Below are 21,279 nucleotides of genomic sequence, written 5' to 3' on the forward strand. Positions count from 1 at the left end.
GAGGGTGCTGCTTCCTCCTAGACTGTTATAGTGGTCAGTTCCGCCCGACACTACCGAGGTGTTGGCTCAGGCCAGGGTGGGAGTAAGAGAGCTAGGGAGGCCCCAGGGACAAGGACCATGAGATGGAGGGACCTATCAGCTGGGCTAAGCAGCTCCTGCTGTGTTTGATCAACCCACAGCTTTCCACAGCTTCCGGCTGTGGAAAGAGCAGCGGACCTGAGGCAGACATCTCAGGATCTAACCTTGAGCAAGTCACAACTGCTGAGGCTTCTCCCCATCTCTAAAGAAAGTGCTCAAGGAGCACACAGTAGACTTAACTTCTCGTTCTCTCCTAAGGTGCTCCTCTTGTTGGGGCCAGCTCAAATGTCTAATCTGTCTCCCAAACTTAAAAAGAGAGGAAACAGCACTAGAGTGGGCCCCAATATCAAGGCAGTTGCTGAGGCTGCCCTTGGGGATCCTTGAAGCAGCAGTCTGTGCAAATACACCACAGAGCTAGGTGACATGATCCTACAATACACCCCAAAGTGGGCTACATCCTGTTCTGGCCTCTAACAACTCCCAGAATCCCCTAAGTAAAAAGGAGAGGGGAGTAAGAGTTAGGAAATAAAGAGGCACCTTCACACACACACACACACACACACACACACACACACACACGCATGCACACGGCAGAGAATAGCTGAGCCAGGAGGAGCTGAAGAAAACAGCTTTTTATTTGTTACTATAAGAACCAATTACAGAATCCAAGGTTAAAAAAACAGACAAAAGGTCTTTATTTCTGAGAACTGGCGTACAAAAGGCAGAGGGGACAAGGGGAGGAAAGGAAAGAGCGAGCATAGGCTGGGGTTGATACCAGCTTGGGGACCTCAAACTCCAATTAGGAAAGTCCGGACACCGGACAGGAAGAGAAACCCTCAATTAGAAAAAAAAAAAAAAAAAGACATGGCAGTCATGGCAGTGCACGCCCCCCCTCCCCCAACCAGATACCACCACCTGCTATCTGTTTACTCTTCCCCTCCCCATCCCTTCACAAAGGGAGGCAAATTTTTAAAAAAATTTAAAAACCCTCCCCCCAAAACTGTCCAAGACAACTGTGGGTCCTACTCCCCCAAAACAGGCTAGGTTCCCACAATGGGCCAGTTCCTGCAGTCTGCCCTCCACCACCAGGCACGGAGAAGCACTGGAAGGGGACAAGCCTCCAAGTGCTAACACCAGAGGGCGTCCAAGCCCTCCAAGGACACACTCACTTGCTCCCTCCCTCCTTCACTCATTCCCTTTGATACTAAAGGGAAGGGAGGCTAGGTGCCCTGTGCACCCACCCTCTAGCTTTCAGCCCACCTCCCTTCCCCACAGATGCTCAATCTTCCAGGACAATGGGCTCACTGGTGCTGGCAGGATGTGAGGATGGAGGAAGAGGGACTGGGGGCCGCACTGCTATCAGTGGTGGCTTCACCTTCAGGGGCAAGTTGGGCCGGCGGGCAGCTCGCCGCATTTCCAGGTGAGTCAGAGCCTTCCGCAGGGCTCTGGCCAAGAAGAGAAGAGGGCAATAAAAAAAGCAAAGACCTTCAAGATGCAACCCCACATTCCACTACAATTCCACCTTCCAGCCCATTCCTTCCTAACATCCCCACCCTGCACCCAGTCTTCGTGGAGCTGCTCTTGCTCAGACACTCCTTCCTGTTTCCTTTCCCATATCCACCAATCAAGGTTGTCAACCTCTCAGCCCCTCCCATGGAGGGCTCCCTACCTGGTATCTTTTGTGGCCACAAACACCACAGGATTGGGTGCATCGGCTGGGTTTAGTTTCTGACGCTTGGCTGCTGGCTGTGAGCTTGAGCGAATCCCTGAGGCCAGAGGCCTTCCATTGGCAGAGAAGGGGACTCCTGCCATCTGGAAAAGGAGAGGGCATCACAACGCGAGAGGGGACTCTCAGACACCTGTCAGATATGAAAGCCCACCCAGCCCCACCCGGCCCACTCCAGTCTGTCAACTCACAGTCTCATAGGCCCGTTTCACCATGATGCCCCCCAGTCCCCGGTTCTGGGTCAGCTGGTTTCTGTTGATCGGTGTCTTGGTACCCCGAGGTGTTTTTGGTTTCAGAGGTGCCTGGGCCACTGTCAGGGAAAAAAAAGAAAGGAAACCTTAGAGGACATTCACACTTTCTCTTCTGTATGCATCCCCAAAAGCAGTGATGGGGGAGGGGTCTGGAGAGTAATCACCAGTATTTCAAAAGTCACACGTGAGTATGACCGTATCAATCAGTATACAGTTATACTGGATAGCATGTGAAAAATAACATTTTTAACCTACAAAAGCACAGTCTGTTAGACTAAACCTCTTTGGACTCAATGGGAAAGAAAAAAGCAGGGGAAGAGAAGGATCTTGATGATAAAAGGACTGGGAGCCGGACACCACCCTAAAGGTTCCCCATCCTATACCCACCCTTACCCAGATCTTTGACGATAGTTGCCAGGGGGAGCCGCACCAAAGGGTGGATCTTCAGTGGAGTCTTGGCAGCCTTAGGGAGTCGAATGGAGCCTGGAGAACAAAGATGAACGCCTTTGAAGGGGCTTCCCTACTCAGGCCTCCTCTGGGGCCAGGAACCATGCCTAACCTCGTAACGAATCCTTGTGGCCTACTATCCTTACTACTGTCCTTAAACACCCAGAGAAACACTGGTCTCTGGCTAGAGCAACCCCAAACCTGCCACCAGCCCCAGCACTCCTGCCCTTACACTCTGCCTTGATGGCATTGGCATTGATGGGGGCATAAGGTCGTCGGGCAGCCCTCCTCGGTTGTAACAGGTCCCTGCACATGCGTCTGGCAAGACGGGTCAGCTTCGTGGTCTGGAGCAGGAATGTTTGCCTGTTCTTAGCCAGCAGCTTGGCCCGGTTGGCGCTGGTCGTATAGGGGGAGAGACTCTGGGCTTCGGGTCTGGATAAATGACCCCTCGAGTGTGGCTCCTGGAAGAAGGACACAGGAAAAGGAGGCGAACAGTCAGTCACCAAGGCTCCCTTCTTCCATTCTTGATGGAGGGTCTTTTACTCCTGCCTGATCTCTTTGCTGCCATCGCGACCTGCCTGGCTCCCCAACCAGTGTCTAGTACCACCCCACCCCCACCCCAGTCAAGCCATCACCTTACTGGAGCTGGGTGCTGTGGCCTTCGCTTAAAGCTCACATCAATTAGCTTACTGCTCTCCCCAACCTGTCCCTCATCATCCATCCTTACTGTGGTGCCCCGAGCAGCCCCCTCAAGCTGGGTTGGGGTCTTCAGTCCCCCGTACTTCTTCCAGTAGATCCAACAGGAAGCACAGAGGCGGCACTGCATGTTGGGTGGGCCCCAGGCATACCACTGGGCAGACTGTGTGGCTGCAGGAGCATGGAGAGGAGGGAATGGTCCGGAGGCCACCTGAGCCTCTCAGGTTGCTGGGTCAGAGCAAACGCCCGGCTCACCCCCGGCATCCCTATCCCTCCCTGGAACTCACTGTGGCAACTCTCACAAGTCAGGCCCTTCTGGAATCCAGCCCCATTCATGCCAGGTTTTGAGCCCACAGAGATGATCTGGTTTGGGTTTGGTTTGGTGCTAATGGGGGAGAAACCAGGAACTGGTCAAGGAAAAGAAGCCACTTCCACTTTGTCTCTATAACTTGACCGCATCTCCGGCCCACCCCCCCCAATCACTTAGGAAAGCACAGGTTAGGGGCAGAGAAGGGAAACATGCCTGTCTCCCCTACCCATCACACTTACTAGGTGGGGATGTAGACTTGTTTTAGTTTGCTGTCTGCTTCAGCAGCTTTCAATCTTTTCTGCAGGAAGGAGAAAAAGTAAAAAGGATCAGAGCATCTCAGCAGGGAGGATGTCATCAACTTCAAAGGCAGAGGTGAGCAGGAGGCCTCTGGTCCAGCCTCCCCAGCCCAGACCTTACCTGCTGAATGTATCGGTCTGTGGTTTTCCACATGTAATAAAATTGAACTATGCTGGCCAGTGACTTCCAGGGTAGCTGAGGAGGCACAAGGAAGAAGGATGAGCCGCTGTCTGGCCCCTGGTCCTGGTTCCCTCACCTGTCACCTCTTCCACCTCTCCTCCTAGCCCCATCCACTTACAAAGTCCTGGCGAATATCATTGAAATCCTTCCCGTACTTCTCCAGGGCCTCCTCAAATAGCATAGCCTCTGAGGCTGACCATTCCTCCATCTCATCCCGACACAGCACCGGGCCCCCCTGGGGCACCAGGGTCGACATGGCCTTAGCCAGGTCGTAGCCGTTCCTTTGCAATGTATCCATGGCGTGAAACTACAGGAGAGGTGGGAAACAATGATGATGACCTGAAACCCTCAGCACCACTCCTCTGTTGCTCTTTAAGTACTCCCACTCCCTCAGAGATACCCTCCTCCCTGCAGAGTCCCAAGGCTCTGCAGGTCCCCACAAAGCCCAGCCTACCCAACTACCCACCAACTTCTGCTCACCAGAGTGATATCTCGGGAAGCAGCGGCTGCACTCATGTGCAAGCTTGGCTGCCGAATGGAGCTGCTGCAATCTAGGGCTCTTGCGAAGGTCCCCACAGCTCTAAGGGAGGGAGTGAGAAGTCAGGGAAAGAAGAAAGCGCGAGTGGGCTGAGGAACCAAGCCAGATGAGAAAAAAGGACAACACCCAGGCCAAAAATAAATAAAGTCCATCTCTACGAACATGAATCAGAACCATGTCCACACCACCCCCAGCCCATCTGCCCCATCCACCCACGGCTCACCGGGCCACCACGAGAAACTGATCAATCTGCCGGTCTGTGAGAGGGTTGTCTGGATCCCAAACTTTCATCTCCATCTTCTGTTGGTTCCGATTATCAGATTCTCCTGGGGAATGGGGAAATGGTATCATCGGGGAGGATAATAGATGTCTTGACAAGGTAACACCTCGTCTCCTCCTTGGGTTCTGTCGGCCACCTCAACTCTCAGACTTCTCTTCCCAATGTGCCCATTTGCCCCTTTCCGGTTCCTAAGGTCCCATTCTGCCAGGTTCACAACACAGAGCCATGCAGACTGTGCACCACACAACGCCAGGGCACACCATTCAGAGACTCTGATGTTACACAACCCCGTAGCCGTAATACAGTGTCTCCTGCTGCATACCCTCTGCCAGGCGATCTGGGATCTCAGCTTGGTATTTGCAACCAACTCGAATCTCCCCCTGATCAGCTAGAAGTGTCTTCTGCACAGGGTCAAACACCAGTGAGTAAAAAAAGCAGTCCTGGAGATGGAAAGAGAGCAGGTAAGCAGGGCAGCAGTCCTCATAGGCAGGGGGCAGTGGGGTGTATCCAGAGTTCCCAAGACAGGCAGCCTGTCAACCTGTACACCTCATCCCAGTCAGACTTTCTTCTTGCCTTTCGGGGCAATACCCACTTCCCTCCCTCTTCTCCCGACACCTCTTTCTCACCTCCTTTTCCAGGTACTGGCTCAAGATATCTGTCTCATTCAAGAGGGTCACACTGCATTTCCCCCTACAGGAGAGAGGTCAGAAAACCCTGGGTGAGGTCCTCATTTCCTCTGTACAGCAGCTCCAATACACTAGTCCCTCCTTTCCACCTTCTAAATAAGTGCATGCAGGCCACAGTGGCCCTGATTGTCCTATACCTTATGTGGGTGGCTGGTAACGATTCGAATTGCCGAGAAAGAAAAAGCTCCCGGTGCTTCAGTTGATGTCGCTGCTGTTCCGACACCCCTGGCTGCTTTGATTCCTCCTCAAACTCCCCTGGGAGATTTAGGAGGAAGACGCCGAGTCAGAAACTAATTCAGAAAGAAGCCACCTTAGAAGCTCTAACCCAGGGAAAATATTTCCTGTCTCACTTGCTTTCCTCATATTCCCTAGACACCTGCCTCTCACACCACCAGCTTTCCCTCTTAGCTTCCCCACCCCCACCCCCGTTACAGATACTCCTAACTCTCCATCACTAACGAATGTTCTTAGGGAAGAACTGCTGAGAGTGCAAAGACTGCCACAGAAACACATCACAGACCCAGGTGCCAGTGCTCAGGCACCACTCATACAGCACAGATCCGCTCACATGAGACCCAGCAAGAATATCCCACTCTTGCTAAACTAGCCTGGGGTCCAGAAATCCAAATTAAATAAATAAATAAAAGCACCACACAGGAGTATGTTTACCAGTTCCTCTTTGCAAATTTCAGGAGACTCTGCTCTTAAACGTCACATGCAACCCTAACTATCCCTTGTTTTCTACTTGGCTAACAATCGTTTGTTTGTGGGGCTTTCAAGGACAGTACCTCTCAAGCCAGTGCCAACACCTTCCTCCCCAAGGAGCTGCAACTTGCCCTGAAACCTTGGTGGAAAGGGTTAACTTGGCTGGGTGCCAACCAAACAGGGAGGGGGCAAAAGAGCCACAGGCCCAGGCTCATTGGTGCATTGTTCCCAACCTCAGGGAGAAAGCGGGGTGTGCGGTAGGCTCCACCGCTCCACCCCTCGCCTGTGTGCTCCGGAAACCCTGCCCTAAGGCAAGGGGGACCACACCCCCCACACCCTTTCTGATTGGACAAGGCCAAGGTCAGCCCCTGCCAGATGGGACTGGAAACCCCAGAGGGCCGGAGAACTTGGTAGGCCCAGGTCCTCATTAACCCCTTCATATCCGAGGCCCAGAAAAGCCTAAAATGAGAAAAATAATTTAGGAAGAAAAAGAGGAAGGGGAAAGAAAGCCAAAGTAGAAAAAGAAAAAGAAACTAAGGGAAACAGAAGAATATGTATCTGAAAAGATGATGAAAGCATAAGGAGAAGTAGGATATAGGGCAAAAAGAAAAGGGAAAGATGTAAAGTGGAGCAAAGGGGAAGCCAGGATAGGTGAGAAAGAGGAAAAGTGCAATAAAACTTTCCTGGCTTCCTATTTATTCTCTCCCACCCATGTATCCTCACCACCTCATGACCACAAAAAACAAAAAACAAAAAACAAAAACCTGCTTCCCTGTTACGCAGGCTTCTAAATACGGTCTCCTCCTCTTCACCTGACCTTCACAGTCACCACCCATTGTCCCAACATAACCAAACCTGACCCCCAAGAGTCCTGCTTCTCTAAAGCTCCTCATCGCCCCCTATTTAAATACTATGATCTCTTAAATACACACTCACACACAAGCCAAATTCTGGCGTTCCTTATGGCCTCTCCACCCTGCTTCCAACCCAACGTGTCAAAACAGGCCTCCCTCTGCAGACCAGGCATTTACCACCCCCCAAACTCACACCCCTGCCTTGGGCATGCTACCAAGAGAAACACCTGCAGAGACATGCGCGGGCTTCAGATCATGGGCAGGGGGAGACAGGGGGCCGGGGGTGGGGTACAAAGACACTTACTGGCATTACTATCAGCCAGGCTGTTGAGGCTACTAGAAATGTCCCTTCGCCGGAAAAGGCACACAACCTTTGCCTCCACGTTTCCATTTGCAGTCTAAGGAGAGAAAAAATGGTGGTTAAACTAATCATTTGAAAGTGGAAATGCATAAAGAAGAGACTAACAACAGTGGACAAGTGTAAAGGATGTAAGAAAAGCCCAAGAAATTATGAATCAAGAGATTTACATTTAAGGACAGACTTCCAAATCCCTTTCCTTGGCCCCCAAGAAACAGAATAGCAAAGTTCCCACTAAGCTCTCAATAGCCTTCCCTGAATGTGTGGAATGAATGAATAAATGAATGAATGAATATGAATGGGTAATTAGGATAGGGTTTGTGTGCTCTCTCTCTCTCTCTCTCTCCCTCTCTCTCTCATTCACCTGAACTTAGAGACCTCAGAAGAAAGAGGAGGTTGGGAGGGGGGACTCTGCTCCACTCACCTTGTTGAGCTCTTCAATCCTTCTAACCAGGTAAGGATTGCTGGAGGAGTTCTCAAAATAGACGTAATCTGTAGGAGGGGGTGGGGAAGAACCGGGAAGATCAGAGGAGTAGATGGGGAGAGCCGAGCACCAGGGTGGGAGGAGCGAAAGCAGGCCCGAGTAGACCAAAAGGAGATAAGGGTCTAGGTAGAGAGGACGCTGAAATGTGGAAATGGAGAGACTAACAGAAAATAAGGGAAGGACGCCCCACCCTCCACCCCTGATCACTTAGTTCTAAAATCAGATCCTTCACTCAAAAGTGAGCCTTCAGGAGGAGACAAGAAGCAGGGGGTTCCCCAGCAGTCCCCACGACTCAGCGATGGAGTTGCATCCCAGTCTGGGCCAAGCGAGCAATTGTTCAGTCCTGCGCAGGGCCCCCACCTTTGCGAACCGAGGCGCACAATAACGCCTGGGAAGAGGAAACCTCCCAACGGCTCCCCCGCAGGTGGCAAAGCGGCCGCCCCGGCCCTCCGCGCCCCCTGCCTGCCCTGTCAATTCCTTCAGAACCACTTTCCCAAGCCCACTCCGCGACACCGGCGACCCCAGACTCAGCCCCGCGACTGCCGTCGGGCCGCCCGAAGCCTCTCCGGGAGTCCCGGTGCTCAGCCGAGTCGCGATCCCCGCGCCCTCCCTCCCTGTGCTCCCGGTTCCGGTTCCGGTCCGCGTTCTGGACCACGCCGCCCCAAACGCGGCTCCCCGCGCCACCGGGTGCCGAGCCTCTCCGATCCCGGCCCCCAACCTCTCCCGCCCCGGGCCCCGCAGCCCCCACGCCCGGTACTTACCCCCCACTCGGTACATGTTGGCCGCCATGGCCGTTCCCGCCGCCGCCTCCGGCCGCACAAAGGGGTCCGGGAGGCTCACTGGGGCAGGGCTCGAAGCTTAGCCCGGAGCGCGGGGCTGGTGCTTCGCAGAAGTCTCAGTCGGGCCCGCGCAGCCGGCACCTCCGCCGCCTCAGCCGTCGCGGTTCATCCCGGCCCGCGCTGTCGCCGCCGCCTCTACCGCCTCTAGCCCGGGACGCCGAGGCCGGCGCCGGCCCGCTCGGCTTCTTCCGGAAGGAGCTCGGCTCCCGCCGGACCGGAGCCAGGCTGCAGCTCCCCCCGCGCTCGCCGAGCCCCGCCAGACGTTGGACTCGGAGGGCCGCCGCGAAAGCTTGCCCTGCCCGCCTCGGGGTTCGCCTCCTTCCGGAACACGTTCGGCGGATCCGCAGAACAAGGCCCAGCGCTCGGCTCCGGTCGGAGAACGAGACCTCAAAGCTCGGCTACTTCCGGAAGAAGTTCGGCTCCCTCCGGCCAACCGCGGCCCGGCGCTCGGTTATTTCCGTTGCGGCTCGGCCCCGCCCCCGAGGCCGGGGAGAGGAGTTGGGCTTAACTCTTTCCTCGCCGGAGTGCTGCAGCTCCGCATGCGGCCGCGGAAGACTCGAAGCGCCTTTGCGCTTCTCGGAGTTATTTGCAAGCGGCTTTGCCTGTTATTTGCATGAAAGGTCTACGCTCCCTCACCCTTTCCGCATTCCCCTTTTCCTTCCTCCCCATCCCCACAAAGGCCCTAGGCGCCCAGCCGCGCCCCACAAAAGGACCCGGAGGCGACTTTGCTTTTGGTTTATTGCCCCTCAGCAGGCAGCGGGAGTCAGGGCCCCGGCTGGGGCTGCCCGGCTCAGCCAGCGGGTCTATACAGTGTGTGCAGGGGTGCCGTTCGCCCCCTCCAGGGAAATGCGCTTTTGGGAATGTCTCGAAGTCGAGGACCGGGTCGGCCCCGGTAATGGGGAATTTGGGTGGGGCGGGGCCCCGCTGCAGGGCCTGTGGGTCCCGTAGGACAGCGGTCAGACGTCGAGAGAGGAGGCGGGGGACAGGGAGGGGGTTCGAGAGGGCGTTGCAGGCGCCGGCCCCGCGCCCCCAGGGCCCAGCACTCGCCACTGGAAGATGCTGGCGTCCTTGCCGCCCAGCGAGACGAGGTGCGAGTCGTCGTGCGTGAACCGGACGCTGGTCACGTGGCTGCCGTGACCACCGTACACGAGGCTCGGCGCCTGGGCAGGAAGGAAGGTCGAACTACAGCGGCCGCGGAGCCCTGGGACCCCTCCCGACCGGCCCCGGAGGCCCCGGGAGGCCTTACCTTGGCGCGGGCGCACGGGTACTGGAAGAGGTGCACTTTGCAGAAGTCGTCTGCCACAGCCACCACGCGCTCGTTGTGGGAGCGGCACAGGGAGTTGATGTCGGTTCCATCCGAGCCGTCAGGCCACACGCCTAGCACAGCGGCCAGCCTCAGCCCGGCCTCCCGGCCGCCACCCACGGTCCAGAGCGGCACCATTTCCGGCGCTCAGGCGGCCCGGCCACCCACCCACCGGCCGCGCATTCCAGGCGATCCTTCCCGGTCCCGAGGGCCGGCCGGAGGGGCCTCCTGGGCTGGATCTGCCAGTTTCTTGACGCCCACCCCTCTACACCTGTCCAGCACTGCGAGCCCGGGACGGGCTGCACCTTGTCCCCGCACCTCTCCCACAGGGTTCCGCGGCCCCGGGCCCCTGCTCACCGTAGACATGGAAGCCCAGCACGCAGGTGTAGGTGGCCCACTCCCGGTCTCGGCTCTCATAACGATTCCTCAGCAGCTTACAGCCTCCAGCCACGTCCCCTGGGGAGAGGGAGCCCACCCAGCTCAGCTCTCACCCTGCCCTCAGTGGGGGAGATGCCATGGAAGGGTTGGAAAGACTGGCTTGAGGCGGTGGCTTGAGGTGATCTGGTCAGGGTGGTAGCCCTCAGCCCAGGGGAACACCGAGCCCCATGTGCTTCCTGAGTTCTCAGCTGAAGTTCTCCTGTTTCTCATCAGTTCCTCCTCCCTTGAAAATCAATCCCTCCACACCTGTCCTGAGAAACTTTTCCAAAACAATCTTTTCCTGGTGCATTTTTCAACTCCCCCAAGGCCTTGTGGGAACAAGACATGGTGCAGAACTGTGTGTGTGGGTTTTTTTGTCCAAATGACAACATTTCTCCTATGTGTATAACTCTTGACTCCACTTCAAACCCATCTCTACCTCCCTGTCTGACTGCCCCTCCACCTGGAGTCCCCCCACACCTTCTCCTTCATCCCCTCCCAACCAGGAGCCCCCTCACATAAATAAAACCCACCCCTGTTACCCTCTCCCCATGCCCTCCCCTACTGTCACTCACAGTAAAGGATCTCATAGTCCCCAGAATTGGACATGATGAAGTTCCCATCCTTGGACCAGTCAAGGTGAGTGATGAAGCTGGAGTGACCCTGGGAGCAAGGGTCAAGAGACTAACAATGTAGCTACCATTTCCCATCCCCTCACCCTCCTAAAGTACATTAGTTTACCTGCTATGGCAATGCCCTGCCCTCCACCCCAGCTTCCTCACCACACAGCGGCCAAAGCGGCTGGACTTGGCACCATCACTGGAAATGCTATAGATGTAGATCATGTTGTCATGGGAACCGATGGCCAGGTACAACCCATCTATAAAGACAGTCACTCAGAGAGGGAAGGGCCAGGGATGAGTCTAGGTCCGGGGTGGGGGTGGCTCCCACCTGGGCTGTACCGGACCACTGAGAGCTGCTCATTGCCATCAGTGATGTCGGACACGATCTCTCTGGTTTCTGTGTCCAAAACTAGCCACCTAGAAGGGAGGGGGGTGGAAAGCAGGTGTGAGGACACCTGTCCTGAGCAGGGTAGGGGTTGGCAAGTCAGAGAGCCTCAGAGACACCAAAAGAAAGGCTATGATGTAGACAGAGAGGTTATCTATCATTGCAGTCTTATGCTGGAAAGTGGGAAGGGGCTACGGGCAGATAAAAGCTGAGGGGCTCCTGATGCCGTCTGAAAGGGAGAACAGGGGCCCAACTACCAGGGCCTTGTGGAGTCTGTCAAGCTCGTCACTTCCCTGTGTTAGTCTCCCCTATGCCCCTCCCATCCCCGCTGCTTCTCTAGCCTGAGCTGCCACCTCCTCCACTCCCAGGCTTGCTTGGAGGGGAGAATGGATGGGGGAGGGTGTGATGACAGCTGCCATAGGAGAGCAGGGGAGACCCAGGCTGCAGGGAAAAGCACTGAGAAGAGGGAGGGTGCAGTTGGGGCTCCTGAGCAGGCAGCGATCACACTCCTCCACCCCCGCCATTACCAGAAACCCTTCCCATACCTCCTGCTTTCCCCTCCCAGGAGTCCTGGCTCCCTCTCACCTCCCTGTGTTCAGTCCTACGGCCACAACTGCCCCACTGGGGTGGAAGTCAGCACAGAGACCAGTCTCCTGGGAGGGGAAAAGGTGAATTCAAGAAGATGCCTTTCTAGTGAGGGAACTAAGATGGATACCTTGTCATCTTGATAACAATGTCAAAGCCTCCTCCTCTCAAGGTTGAGAGGGACAGGAAGCCTGGGATGGAGGCAGGGTATCACTGGAGCCTAAGCAGAGGTGCTACTCAAAACACTTAACAACCAGAAGTGACACCCCACAGCTGTGCCGGAGATTAACCATCAGTTGCTGGATCAAGAGAACATCTAAGGGCTGGGGGGAGGGCAGTGCTCAGGGGGCACTGGAGGCATCAGTACAGAAGAATGAATAGTTTAGCAACCAGTACAGCCACACCAGTACAAACGGGCTGCCTCTGGGAGCAAAAGGGAAGGGGGTGCTGGGGAAGGAGTGGTGGCCACAGGAGTCATGGTGGGCGTGACACTGAGGATCCGGGGACACAGAGCTCTACCTTGAGGTCGATGCTCCAGGCCAGCGCATGGCCCTCCCCATCCCACAGGCAGAGCTGCCGGTCGTGGCCACAGGTGAGGAAACGGTTCTGGAAGGGATGCGTGCAGAGCCCCCAGAGCTCGTCCGTGTGACCCTGCGGCAGAGCATGCGCTGTCACCCCTGCCCCTCCCCAACAGCCCTTCCCTTCCTGCTCGCTCGAACCCTTGGCCCCCCCGACCTGGATTACAGGGGAGAAGCCCTGGTCCAGATGTCCCCTCAGCAATGCATTCTTCGTGGTTCCCACCAGCAGCTCAGAGCCCAGCCCCTCTGCAATGGCCCGCACGGCCCCAAAGTGTTCAGGAATCTGCAGAGTGATGGCAGAAAGTCAGGGGCCCGCTGACCACTCCTCTTCCCTCTCCTTCCCTTGACCCCAGCCCAGCCCTCACCTCAGCTTCCTGGAGGGCCACCAACCCAGGCCCCCACTGGACCAGCCGGCGGTCCCGCCCACCACCACTCAGCACGGTCCCGTCCCGCCGGAGACACAGGGCGAAGATAGAACCTTCGTGAGCATGCGCCTGGGCCACAATCCCATAGGTCTCTGTTGGCAAAGTCCTGGGTGGGTCATGCTTTTGGGGTTCAGGGAAGTAGGGAACAGGAGCAGCCTAGGCCGTCACAATAGAGTACTAACTGCCAGCTGCTGAGTGCCTAGTCTGATCCTCGGTTCTTCTCCCCAGTTTACAGACTGGACAACCAAGGCTCCAAGAAATGAGGTAACTTCCTAAAGGCCAGGCAACTAGGGGCGAAACTGGGATTTGAACCCAGGATCTGGCACACTCCAAAGCCCCAGCCCTCTCTACCATGCCGCCCCCTGCCCGCCTAGACTAGCCCCCCAGAGGGCCCCACCCTCTGACAGAGCACGATCAATTCTCAAGGGAAAAGGATGGGCAATCCTCTCCTCTGTTTTCACAGACCCTCTGGGGAACTAGCCTTCCCAGATGCCACCCCCAATCACATACCTTTGGCCCCGCCCCTGCCTGGGGTCCTGGAATCTGAGAGGCTCCGCCCCCAGGTGAGAATGTTCCCCTCTGAGTCCCCTGTGAGAATGTCTCCATCCGGAAGGAACACAAAGCAGGGGATAAACTTGGGTTTCTTGTATTTCTAGGAGCCAGGCGAGCAGAGAGCAGAGGTCAAAGACACTACAAGTCTCGGGACAGTTGGGAGTTGGGTAGCATCAGGGTCTACAGTACTCAGACCAATACTTCCATCGCCACGCTGCCCTCCCCCACCACCCTGCACCCATCCACACCTCACCCCAAAGACACCCTGTTTCCTGGTGAGGGTCCCGTTCCCAGGAACCCCTGCTCCACCACTCCAGTTCCAGAAGTGGACGTGGGATTTCCCGCTGGTGACAATGCAGCTGCTGTCGCGAGGGTTGAAGCCAACGGCCAGGACTGAGTCATTTGTACTCTGAAGGGAAGATACGAGATTCAACCACCCCAAGCCCTGTGCACCTTCATTCTACCAGACTCTCTTCAACTGGCATCCTGACAACCGGTCTGCAGAAGTCCAGAACCCTCAGGACGATCTCTCCTCCAAGGCCCCGGTCCCCTAAGAGCACTGCTGTCAGTCACTCACTAACGCCTAACACGGTGTCCCTCACGAGGTCAGAACCTCCGTGGTCCCCACTTCACAGCCTCAGAGAGGCTAGGAGGCTTGCTCCAGGGGACCAGGCCAGAAAGGAGGTGCATGTACCTCTGCACTCCACCACTCCCAGCACCTCAACCTCAGCGCCCCACCAGGCAGCCACCTGGACACCTCACCTTGATCTCGGCCAGCTTCGTTCCCCGGCTGCAGTCCCACACAGACAGCATGTGCTCATTGGAATCATCCACCACACAGAGGAAAGCACCCAGATCCTGAAGATGGGAGACACATCAGAGGGGCCGAGTAAGGCCTGGAGGTCTCAGGGTTCATGGTCCAAACTAGGCAAGGGGTGCCACGACAGGCTGAGAGAGCAGGGGAAGGGGCCACACTGTCTCTTAGGAGAACTGGCTGGCTGGGGCTCAGGAAGGCCAGGACTTCTGAAGCTTCCTGGTGAAGTACAAGGAGGGGGTTCCTGGACAAGGAAGATGGGGGCCTCGGGGCGCTGGGGCCAGCTCACCGCAACTGAAAAGGCCAGGGCCCCCACACCCCGCTCGAAGGCCCCCAGTCCGATCTCCTGCAGCTTCAGCAGCGTCTCTGAGTCCCAGACATGAACCACAGGCTGCAGGGGCTGGTGGAGGAGAAGGGGTCAGGGGTGTGAAGGACAGCTGGGCTGGAATTTCATCCTGTCTGCCTGGCGTGTGACTGTGGCCTTACCTTTCCATCCTTATCCACTCCGGCTGTCTGTCCTGAGGCTACACGCACACCATCAGGGTGAACAGCCAGGCTAAGTGGGGGAGGAGACACTCTAGGGAAGGGGGTCGGTCTCTCAAGACCACCCAGGCCACTCTCCTCTCCTGTTCCTCCACACCCACCCAGACCCTCCTCCTGCCAAGCCCACCATCCCCATGCCTAGAGCTGCCCACTCCCAAGCCCTAGGACCCTCACCATCGAACGCAGTCCGTGTGCCCCCGGTAATGTCTCTGGCCGCCACCTCCAGGACCCCCTGGGCCTCCCCCAGGCCGGTACAGCACCACCACACAGGCGATAAAGTAGACCACCTCCCCAGAGCGCAGCACAAACAGATTAGAGCGGGAGTCACGACCCCGGTACCCGTAACTGGAGTGGGGATCGTGGTCAAGGAAAGGGTCAGATCAAGGGCACCATAAGGAAAAGGAGAGAAAGACAGAGCTCTGGCTAGCAGCGCCACTGGCAGAGGATGGAAGGGGAGGATTCAGAGGTCTCACTCTCCTTGCAGACCCAGGAGGTGCAAGGGGTGGGGACGTTTCATGATGGGAAGGGTGGTTCCCATGGGACTGGAAGGGGCAGGATACACCCAGTCAAGGCTGAGGGTCTCCGGGGGTGGGCCACTGGGCAGCTCCTCGAGGCTGCGGATGCCAGACGGGATGTACATGGTAATGGGGCGGCCGCGAAGGAACATCTTCACTGAGATACCTTCTACAGGAAAAAAAGAAGGGGGTGTCAATCACCACCCTGTAGCTTCCCTTCCAGGAAAGCCAGAGCAGAACTCAACCCGCCATACCTCACAGGTCCCCCAAAATAGCTCCTGGGGCTGCAGCCCAAACCCTAACCCCATCACCCAAGTTCTTCCAGATCCCTCTATACATACCTAAATTATAATTGCTCCTCCGAGATCCAGGACCCCCAGGGCTGGAGAGGGGGTCTTTTCCCCCGCGGCTGTTGCGAAGGAAGGAAAGCACAGGGATTGGGGTCAGGTCCCAAGACGTAATCGTGGAGGGGCAGGACGTAAGAAAGAAGGTTACCCTAGAGGTCACAGTCTCCTCTGCAGACTTTCAGTTTGCATCGTGAGCATTCAGGGCTCAGGTGGGGACTTTTAGCTCCATTTAAGGCTAAATGAGAAGACTGAGGCTAAAGAGGCTGAGTAAGCCTGTAAGAGGCAGGGTGGGGTGACACTTTCCTCCAGACCACCAGGCCTCTGGCTATCAACCGCTTCATTTCCCCATCTGTAAAATGGGCCTTTAGTGAATCCAGAATGTACATCAGCCCTGCCTTTCAGGGATCTGAGAGGTAAGCAAGAATAGTCCTTATCTCTCAAGGGGAAAGTGACAGGTGAATTCCAGAGATCACTGTCCTTAGATGATAATAAGGTGAAGATCCCTCTTCAGAGAATAAAAGAGAGGCCAAGGATAGGGCTAGAATGAACACTCAGGTGTCCTGGGGCCTGTACACACTCTGAGGCAACTATGCTCAGCCACTAGGATTTCCCCTTGCTCTCTAGAAGTAAAGCTTGGTACGTTGGGGTGTGGGAGAAGGCTGAGACTCTGAGGACCGTCACCCATAAAAATCATGGGTGCTTTTGGAAAACCCTCTTGGAATCTTGGAAGGTATGTTGTGATATGGTGGAAAGGGCAGGGGAACTGGAGTCAGGAAGAGTTGGGTTGGAATCCTGGCTCTAGCTGTGTGACCCCAGGCAAATGACTTACCCTCTCTGAGCCTGCTTCCTCACCTGGACAATGATCAGCATGAGACCACCTACCCCCCAGGGATGTCGTGGGGACTGAATTGAGATGGAGGAGGTCGAGGGTTTAGCACAGTGCCGGGTACACAGCAGGCGCCCCAGGAGTGCTTGTTCCCTTCTTCCTGTTGGGCAATGAGGTCCCCCCACCCCACCCAGGGAAGTGAGGTGAGGGATGTGGAAAGTCAAGAACCTGAGCCTAGGGTGGGGCGGGTTGGAGGAGGGGAGCCTCGCCCACCTCTCTGTGCTCCCTGACCGCAATAACAGGTTGGCCGAGGAAGCTGCCTTCCGGGAGAGTTTCTGGCGAGGCCGCTCTGAGGGGGATGAGGAGGAGGAAGAATTTCTCCGTGGCCTGGTCGGAGCACAGTAAGCAGGTGAAAGTCATTCCCTAGGATCGTGCTCCCCACTCCTCCCTCCCCTCCCAGCCTCTGCCGCAGGACACTCACGTGTCAGTACGCTGTGGGGGCTGCACCAGCCTGAGGAGCCCTGGGGGGCCGGGCGAGCCAGTGCCACTGCTGCTGCTGCCCCCTCCTTCAGACTGGGTCCCACCGGGCTCTTCACCGCCCCCCTGCGGGGCTGCGGGCCCGTTGCTCAGGCCAGGGGGGCCAGGGGATGACTCCGTCTCCACCTCTGTCTCTGTCTGGGTGCCTCGGCTCACCGAGGAGGGGCTGCGTGTGGGTGGCAGTCCCGGGGGAGCTGCAGGGCTGCTGGGGAGACAGTGCATCAACCCGATGCCCCTGGAGGCCCCAGCAAGGGGGAGGAAGAAGGTTTGACAACATGCATACCTGTCCCTTGTAGGGCCTGGTGTGCCAGGGTCCTGCAGGGAGGTGGGAGGCGCCTGCAGCCGCAGCAGGCGAAGAGCTTCTGCCAAGGCTGCCTTTACCAGCTCCATCTCCTTCTCCTGCACCTGAAGCCGCCGGCTCAAGGACTGCAGGGCCTCCTGAGCAGGGCCCTCACCTGGGAAAGGGGCAAGAAGCAGTCAGAATGTACCCATCACCTGGGGAAAGGCTTGAGGGGATTCTCTCTGCCCCCAGCTGTGCATTTGTCCAATAGGACCTGCCCGCTTCGAGCAGCTCCAGGCTTGGATGCACTCCCAGAGGGGAGGAGATGGGTGGTAAAGGATCAAGGGCCTCCTTGTGGCAGGGCAGGCGAGGAACCTGGCAAAGCTCCCTTCCTGCTGCCGTCCCAGCCTCCGCAAAGACAGGGAGTACCATGGAGTACCAGGGGGAAAATATGGAGTACTGGCGAGGAACGTGGGAACCACAGGCAGAGGCGTAGTGCTGGTGAGGGACGACGGGGCCCAGCCCAGAGCAAGCTCAGGTCTCCAGAGAAGACAGAGAAACTGAGAGGGAGCACCCGGAGAAAAGAGGGGGTGGGGGACACAAGAATACAGTCATCCTGAGGACTCAAGAGAAGGAGAAGACATCTAGAGTGACAGGAGAGGGTATGAGCGGAGAGAAGAGTCATAGCGAAGGTCCCAGGGTAACAGTGGGGGTCAGAAGTAAAAAGACTCAAAATACCAGGAAAAGAGGCCCAGAGTAACACAGGAGGTAAGGAAATTTTCGAGGGGCCCAGAGTAACACGGGAGGTAGGATGACGTTGGGGAAGTCCGAAATGACAGTTGGAGGACCCAAGTAACTAGGGAGAGCGACCTGAGGAACAGTGGAGGATGCTCAGAGCCCCCGGGGCCGAGGAGCACGCGGGGACGCCCCGAACAGCCGTCGAGCAATGGCAGCGCCCGACCGGCCGGCGCTCCGGGAAGGGGCACGCCGCCCGCCCCGCCCCGTACTCACCGGGCCCCCCGGCCCCGTCCATCCGGCCCCCGGCTTGCTCCGAGCGGCGGCGGCGGCGGAGGAGGCGTCTAAGCCGCGGGGGCCATGGCCAGAGAGAGGGGAAGGGGAAGCACCCCGGGGCGCGCGCGCAAGGGGGCCGAGCCACCCGCCGGGGGCGCTGTCGGGCGCGGGGAAAGGGCCTGGAGGGGGCGCTGTGGGGCGGGGGCCGCAGGCTCCGGGGACCGCCGGGGCCTCGGACTCTCCCGGGGCCGCTCTCGGCTCCCGGGGGTGGGGTGGCGGGGCCGTCCCGGGCCCCAGCGCCGCAGCACAAACAGGCGCCGGACGCGAAGCCGCCAGGAAGCGCGGGAGGGGGGGGCGGGACGAGGTGGGGGGGGCCGGGCCGCCTGGTAACCCCTCCCTGTCCGGGTCTCGCAGCTCGTTTCGGGGGCGGGGCCAACCCGCTGACCCCCGGCCACCGCCCTCCAGGCCCTTCCGGGATCCTGGCTCTCGGACTCCCTGGGGACCTGGGAAGGAGCGCTGGCCGTGAGGTCTTCCGCCCCTAGCCCCTAGCCTGTCGAGGCAGAACCGACCAGCCCCTCCCCACTTCCGCGAGGGGGCAGGGGCGGGGTCACGAAATAGGCCTTTTGCCCGGGGGCGGGGCTTTTCCTAAGGGGCAAGGCCAAGGCATCCCGAATTGGGACTGGCAGGGGACAGGGCAGAGGGTTATTAAGGCTGTGGCGGGAGGATGCCCAGGGTATTGGGGTCAGGGTGGCATTAGCCCAGCTCAAGCCAGGCTGGGCTGACGCAGCATCCTGCCGCGGCCAACCCCCGTCCCTGACAGCTCTGCTGTCCCTTGGGCAGAGATGGGAGATGGCGCCGGTGCTGCCCCTGGTGCTGCCCCTCCAGCCCCGCATCCGTCTGGCGCAGGGCCTCTGGCTCCTCTCCTGGCTGCTGGCGCTGGTCGGTGGTCTCACCCTCCTCTGTAGCGGGCACCTCCTGGTCCAGCTGTGGCACCTTGGCACCTTCTTGGCTCCCTCCTGCCCGGTCGCTGCCCTGCCCCAGGTTGCCTTGGCAGCCAGTGCAGTGGCTCTGGGCACAGGACTGGTGGGTTCAGGAGCCAGCAGGGCCAGTCTGGATGCAGCTCAATACCCTCCCTGGCGAGGGGTCCTGGGCCCGCTGCTGGTGGCTGGCACAGCTGGTGGTGGGGGGCTCCTGGTTCTTGCCCTGGGGCTAGCCCTGGCTTTACCTGGGACTCTGGACACAGGACTGGAGGAGGGCCTGGGGACTGCCTTGGCTAACTACAAGGACACAGAGGTCCCTGGACGCTGTCAAGCCAAACGGCTGTTGGATGAGCTGCAGCTGAGGCACCACTGCTGCGGGCGCCATGGGTACAAGGATTGGTTTGGGATCCAGTGGGTCAGCAACCGTTACCTGGATCCCAATGACCAGGACGTGGTTAAGTGAGTGATTTGCTTCTCCTCCTCCCTCTTCCTTCTTCTCCTCCTCTTCCTCCTTCCTGGAAACCCCACCTCACCCAGACAGGCAATGAATAGAGTCTAGTGATTGAGAGAATGGGGCACAGCTCTGCCATGTTTTAGCTGTGTGACCCAGAGCATGTTACCAAACTGCTCTGGGCCCATTTGCTTGTCTGTAAACTGGAGATGATAAAAGTACCACCTTACAGAGTTGTTGTAAGGATAAATGAATTATGTATGCATGCCTGGAACACAGTAAAGCAGTCAGTAAATGTCTCACTCGTTTTTTCCCTTCTCAACTCCTGTGCCCTGAAGCTTCTCCCCTAGGCCTCTATCTCCAGACATCCTAACACCCCTGCCCCTCCTTTTGCAGCCGGATCCAGAGCAATGTGGAAGGCCTATATCTGATTGATGGGGTCCCTTTCTCCTGCTGTAATCCCCACTCACCCAGACCTTGCCTGCAAAGCCAGCTCTCAGACCCCCACGCCCACCCCCTCTTTGATCCCCGACAGCCCAACCTAAACCTCTGGGCCCAAGGATGCCATGAGGTGCTGCTGGGGCACCTGCAGGGGCTGGCGAGCACGCTGGGCAACATGCTGGCTGTTACCTTCCTGCTGCAGGTGAGTCAGCAAAGTGTCTGAGGCCTCCTCTGGGCCTCCTCACCGCCTCCAACCCAGGGGCCCCTGGAACTGCTGACCCTTATTGACCTCTTGCCCCTTGCTTTCCCCACAGACTCTGGTACTCTTGGGCCTGCGGTACCTGCAAACGGCACTGGAGGGGCTCGGAGGAGTCATCGATGGGGAGGGAGAGGCCCAGGGCTATCTCTTTCCTGCTGGGCTGAAAGACATGCTGAAAACAGCATGGCTACAGGGAGGGGTGGCCCACAGGCCAGCACCTGAGGAGGCCCCACCAGAAGAGGAACCTCCCAAGGAGGGTCTACCTGAGACCTAGTGGCCTGGAGCTTGGGGTGGGGATGAGGGGTGGGGGGAAGGGGAGGGATGGACAAGACTGGAAACCTCACAACTCCTTATAGGCTCCAGGTGGGGGAGGAGGGATCTCTGGGATTAGAGGGTTAAGGATAGTCAGTGAGCTGGACTGGAGTAGGAGAGAAAACCAGGTGTCCTAGGGCCTAGCCCATGGCCAGAACCACCAGGGAAGAAGAGGAAAAAACCAGAGTGGTGGGAAAGTGACATGGGAAGGACTGGAGGCTGCTTCTGGTACACAGACTCAATAAAGCTTTTGGACTGAAGCCACTGATCTTTCTCTTCAAGGGGGTGGGGGCCCTGAGAGAACTGATTTCCATCTGATGGAGAAGCCAGGACTCCAGGGTTTTGACCTGGTAAGGATCAAATGCA

The 21,279-nt window shown here is 57.6% G+C and overlaps 3 protein-coding genes across 5 annotated transcripts; 1 reads left to right on the plus strand and 2 right to left on the minus strand.

The window, feature by feature from the left end:
- Positions 1–695: 695 nt before the first annotated feature.
- MTA2 (metastasis associated 1 family member 2) lies at positions 696–9,039 on the minus strand. Its single transcript, XM_081239270.1, has 18 exons — positions 8,652–9,039; positions 7,831–7,898; positions 7,353–7,446; positions 5,627–5,744; positions 5,430–5,493; positions 5,126–5,243; positions 4,747–4,849; positions 4,466–4,565; positions 4,104–4,292; positions 3,926–4,000; positions 3,748–3,806; positions 3,486–3,583; positions 3,230–3,369; positions 2,735–2,963; positions 2,449–2,538; positions 1,996–2,114; positions 1,748–1,890; positions 696–1,523 (listed from the first exon to the last, which is right to left on the minus strand). Exons 1-18 carry the CDS (start codon positions 8,677–8,679, stop codon positions 1,358–1,360), a joined length of 2,001 nt encoding a protein of 666 aa, XP_081095396.1. The 5' UTR covers positions 8,680–9,039; the 3' UTR covers positions 696–1,357.
- Positions 9,040–9,450: 411 nt separating this feature from the next.
- EML3 (EMAP like 3) lies at positions 9,451–18,773 on the minus strand. Of its 3 annotated transcripts, none has more exons than XM_081239269.1 (22): positions 18,471–18,773; positions 17,463–17,634; positions 17,124–17,384; positions 16,916–17,029; positions 15,811–15,878; positions 15,515–15,638; positions 15,129–15,299; positions 14,898–14,967; positions 14,701–14,811; positions 14,360–14,455; positions 13,851–14,006; positions 13,556–13,697; positions 12,986–13,137; positions 12,787–12,903; positions 12,562–12,693; positions 12,043–12,110; positions 11,401–11,489; positions 11,232–11,329; positions 11,025–11,112; positions 10,390–10,488; positions 9,976–10,106; positions 9,451–9,889 (listed from the first exon to the last, which is right to left on the minus strand). In XM_081239269.1, exons 1-22 carry the CDS (start codon positions 18,490–18,492, stop codon positions 9,686–9,688), a joined length of 2,685 nt encoding a protein of 894 aa, XP_081095395.1. In that variant the 5' UTR covers positions 18,493–18,773; the 3' UTR covers positions 9,451–9,685. The 3 variants fall into 3 exon arrangements, with proteins under 3 accessions (XP_081095395.1, XP_081095393.1, XP_081095394.1); XM_081239267.1 differs by having other exon boundaries at positions 12,778–12,903; positions 18,471–18,772; XM_081239268.1 differs by having other exon boundaries at positions 12,778–12,903; positions 17,124–17,381; positions 18,471–18,771.
- Positions 18,774–18,937: 164 nt separating this feature from the next.
- ROM1 (retinal outer segment membrane protein 1) lies at positions 18,938–21,166 on the plus strand. Its single transcript, XM_081239271.1, has 3 exons — positions 18,938–19,909; positions 20,298–20,544; positions 20,657–21,166. The coding sequence occupies exons 1-3, from the start codon at positions 19,320–19,322 to the stop codon at positions 20,873–20,875; spliced, it is 1,056 nt and encodes a 351-aa protein (XP_081095397.1). The 5' UTR covers positions 18,938–19,319; the 3' UTR covers positions 20,876–21,166.
- The last annotated feature ends 113 nt before the right edge of the window (positions 21,167–21,279 follow it).

Source organism: Mesoplodon bidens (assembly GCF_964165515.1).
Source record: "Mesoplodon bidens genome assembly, chromosome: 7".
Taxonomy (NCBI): domain Eukaryota; kingdom Metazoa; phylum Chordata; class Mammalia; order Artiodactyla; family Ziphiidae; genus Mesoplodon; species Mesoplodon bidens.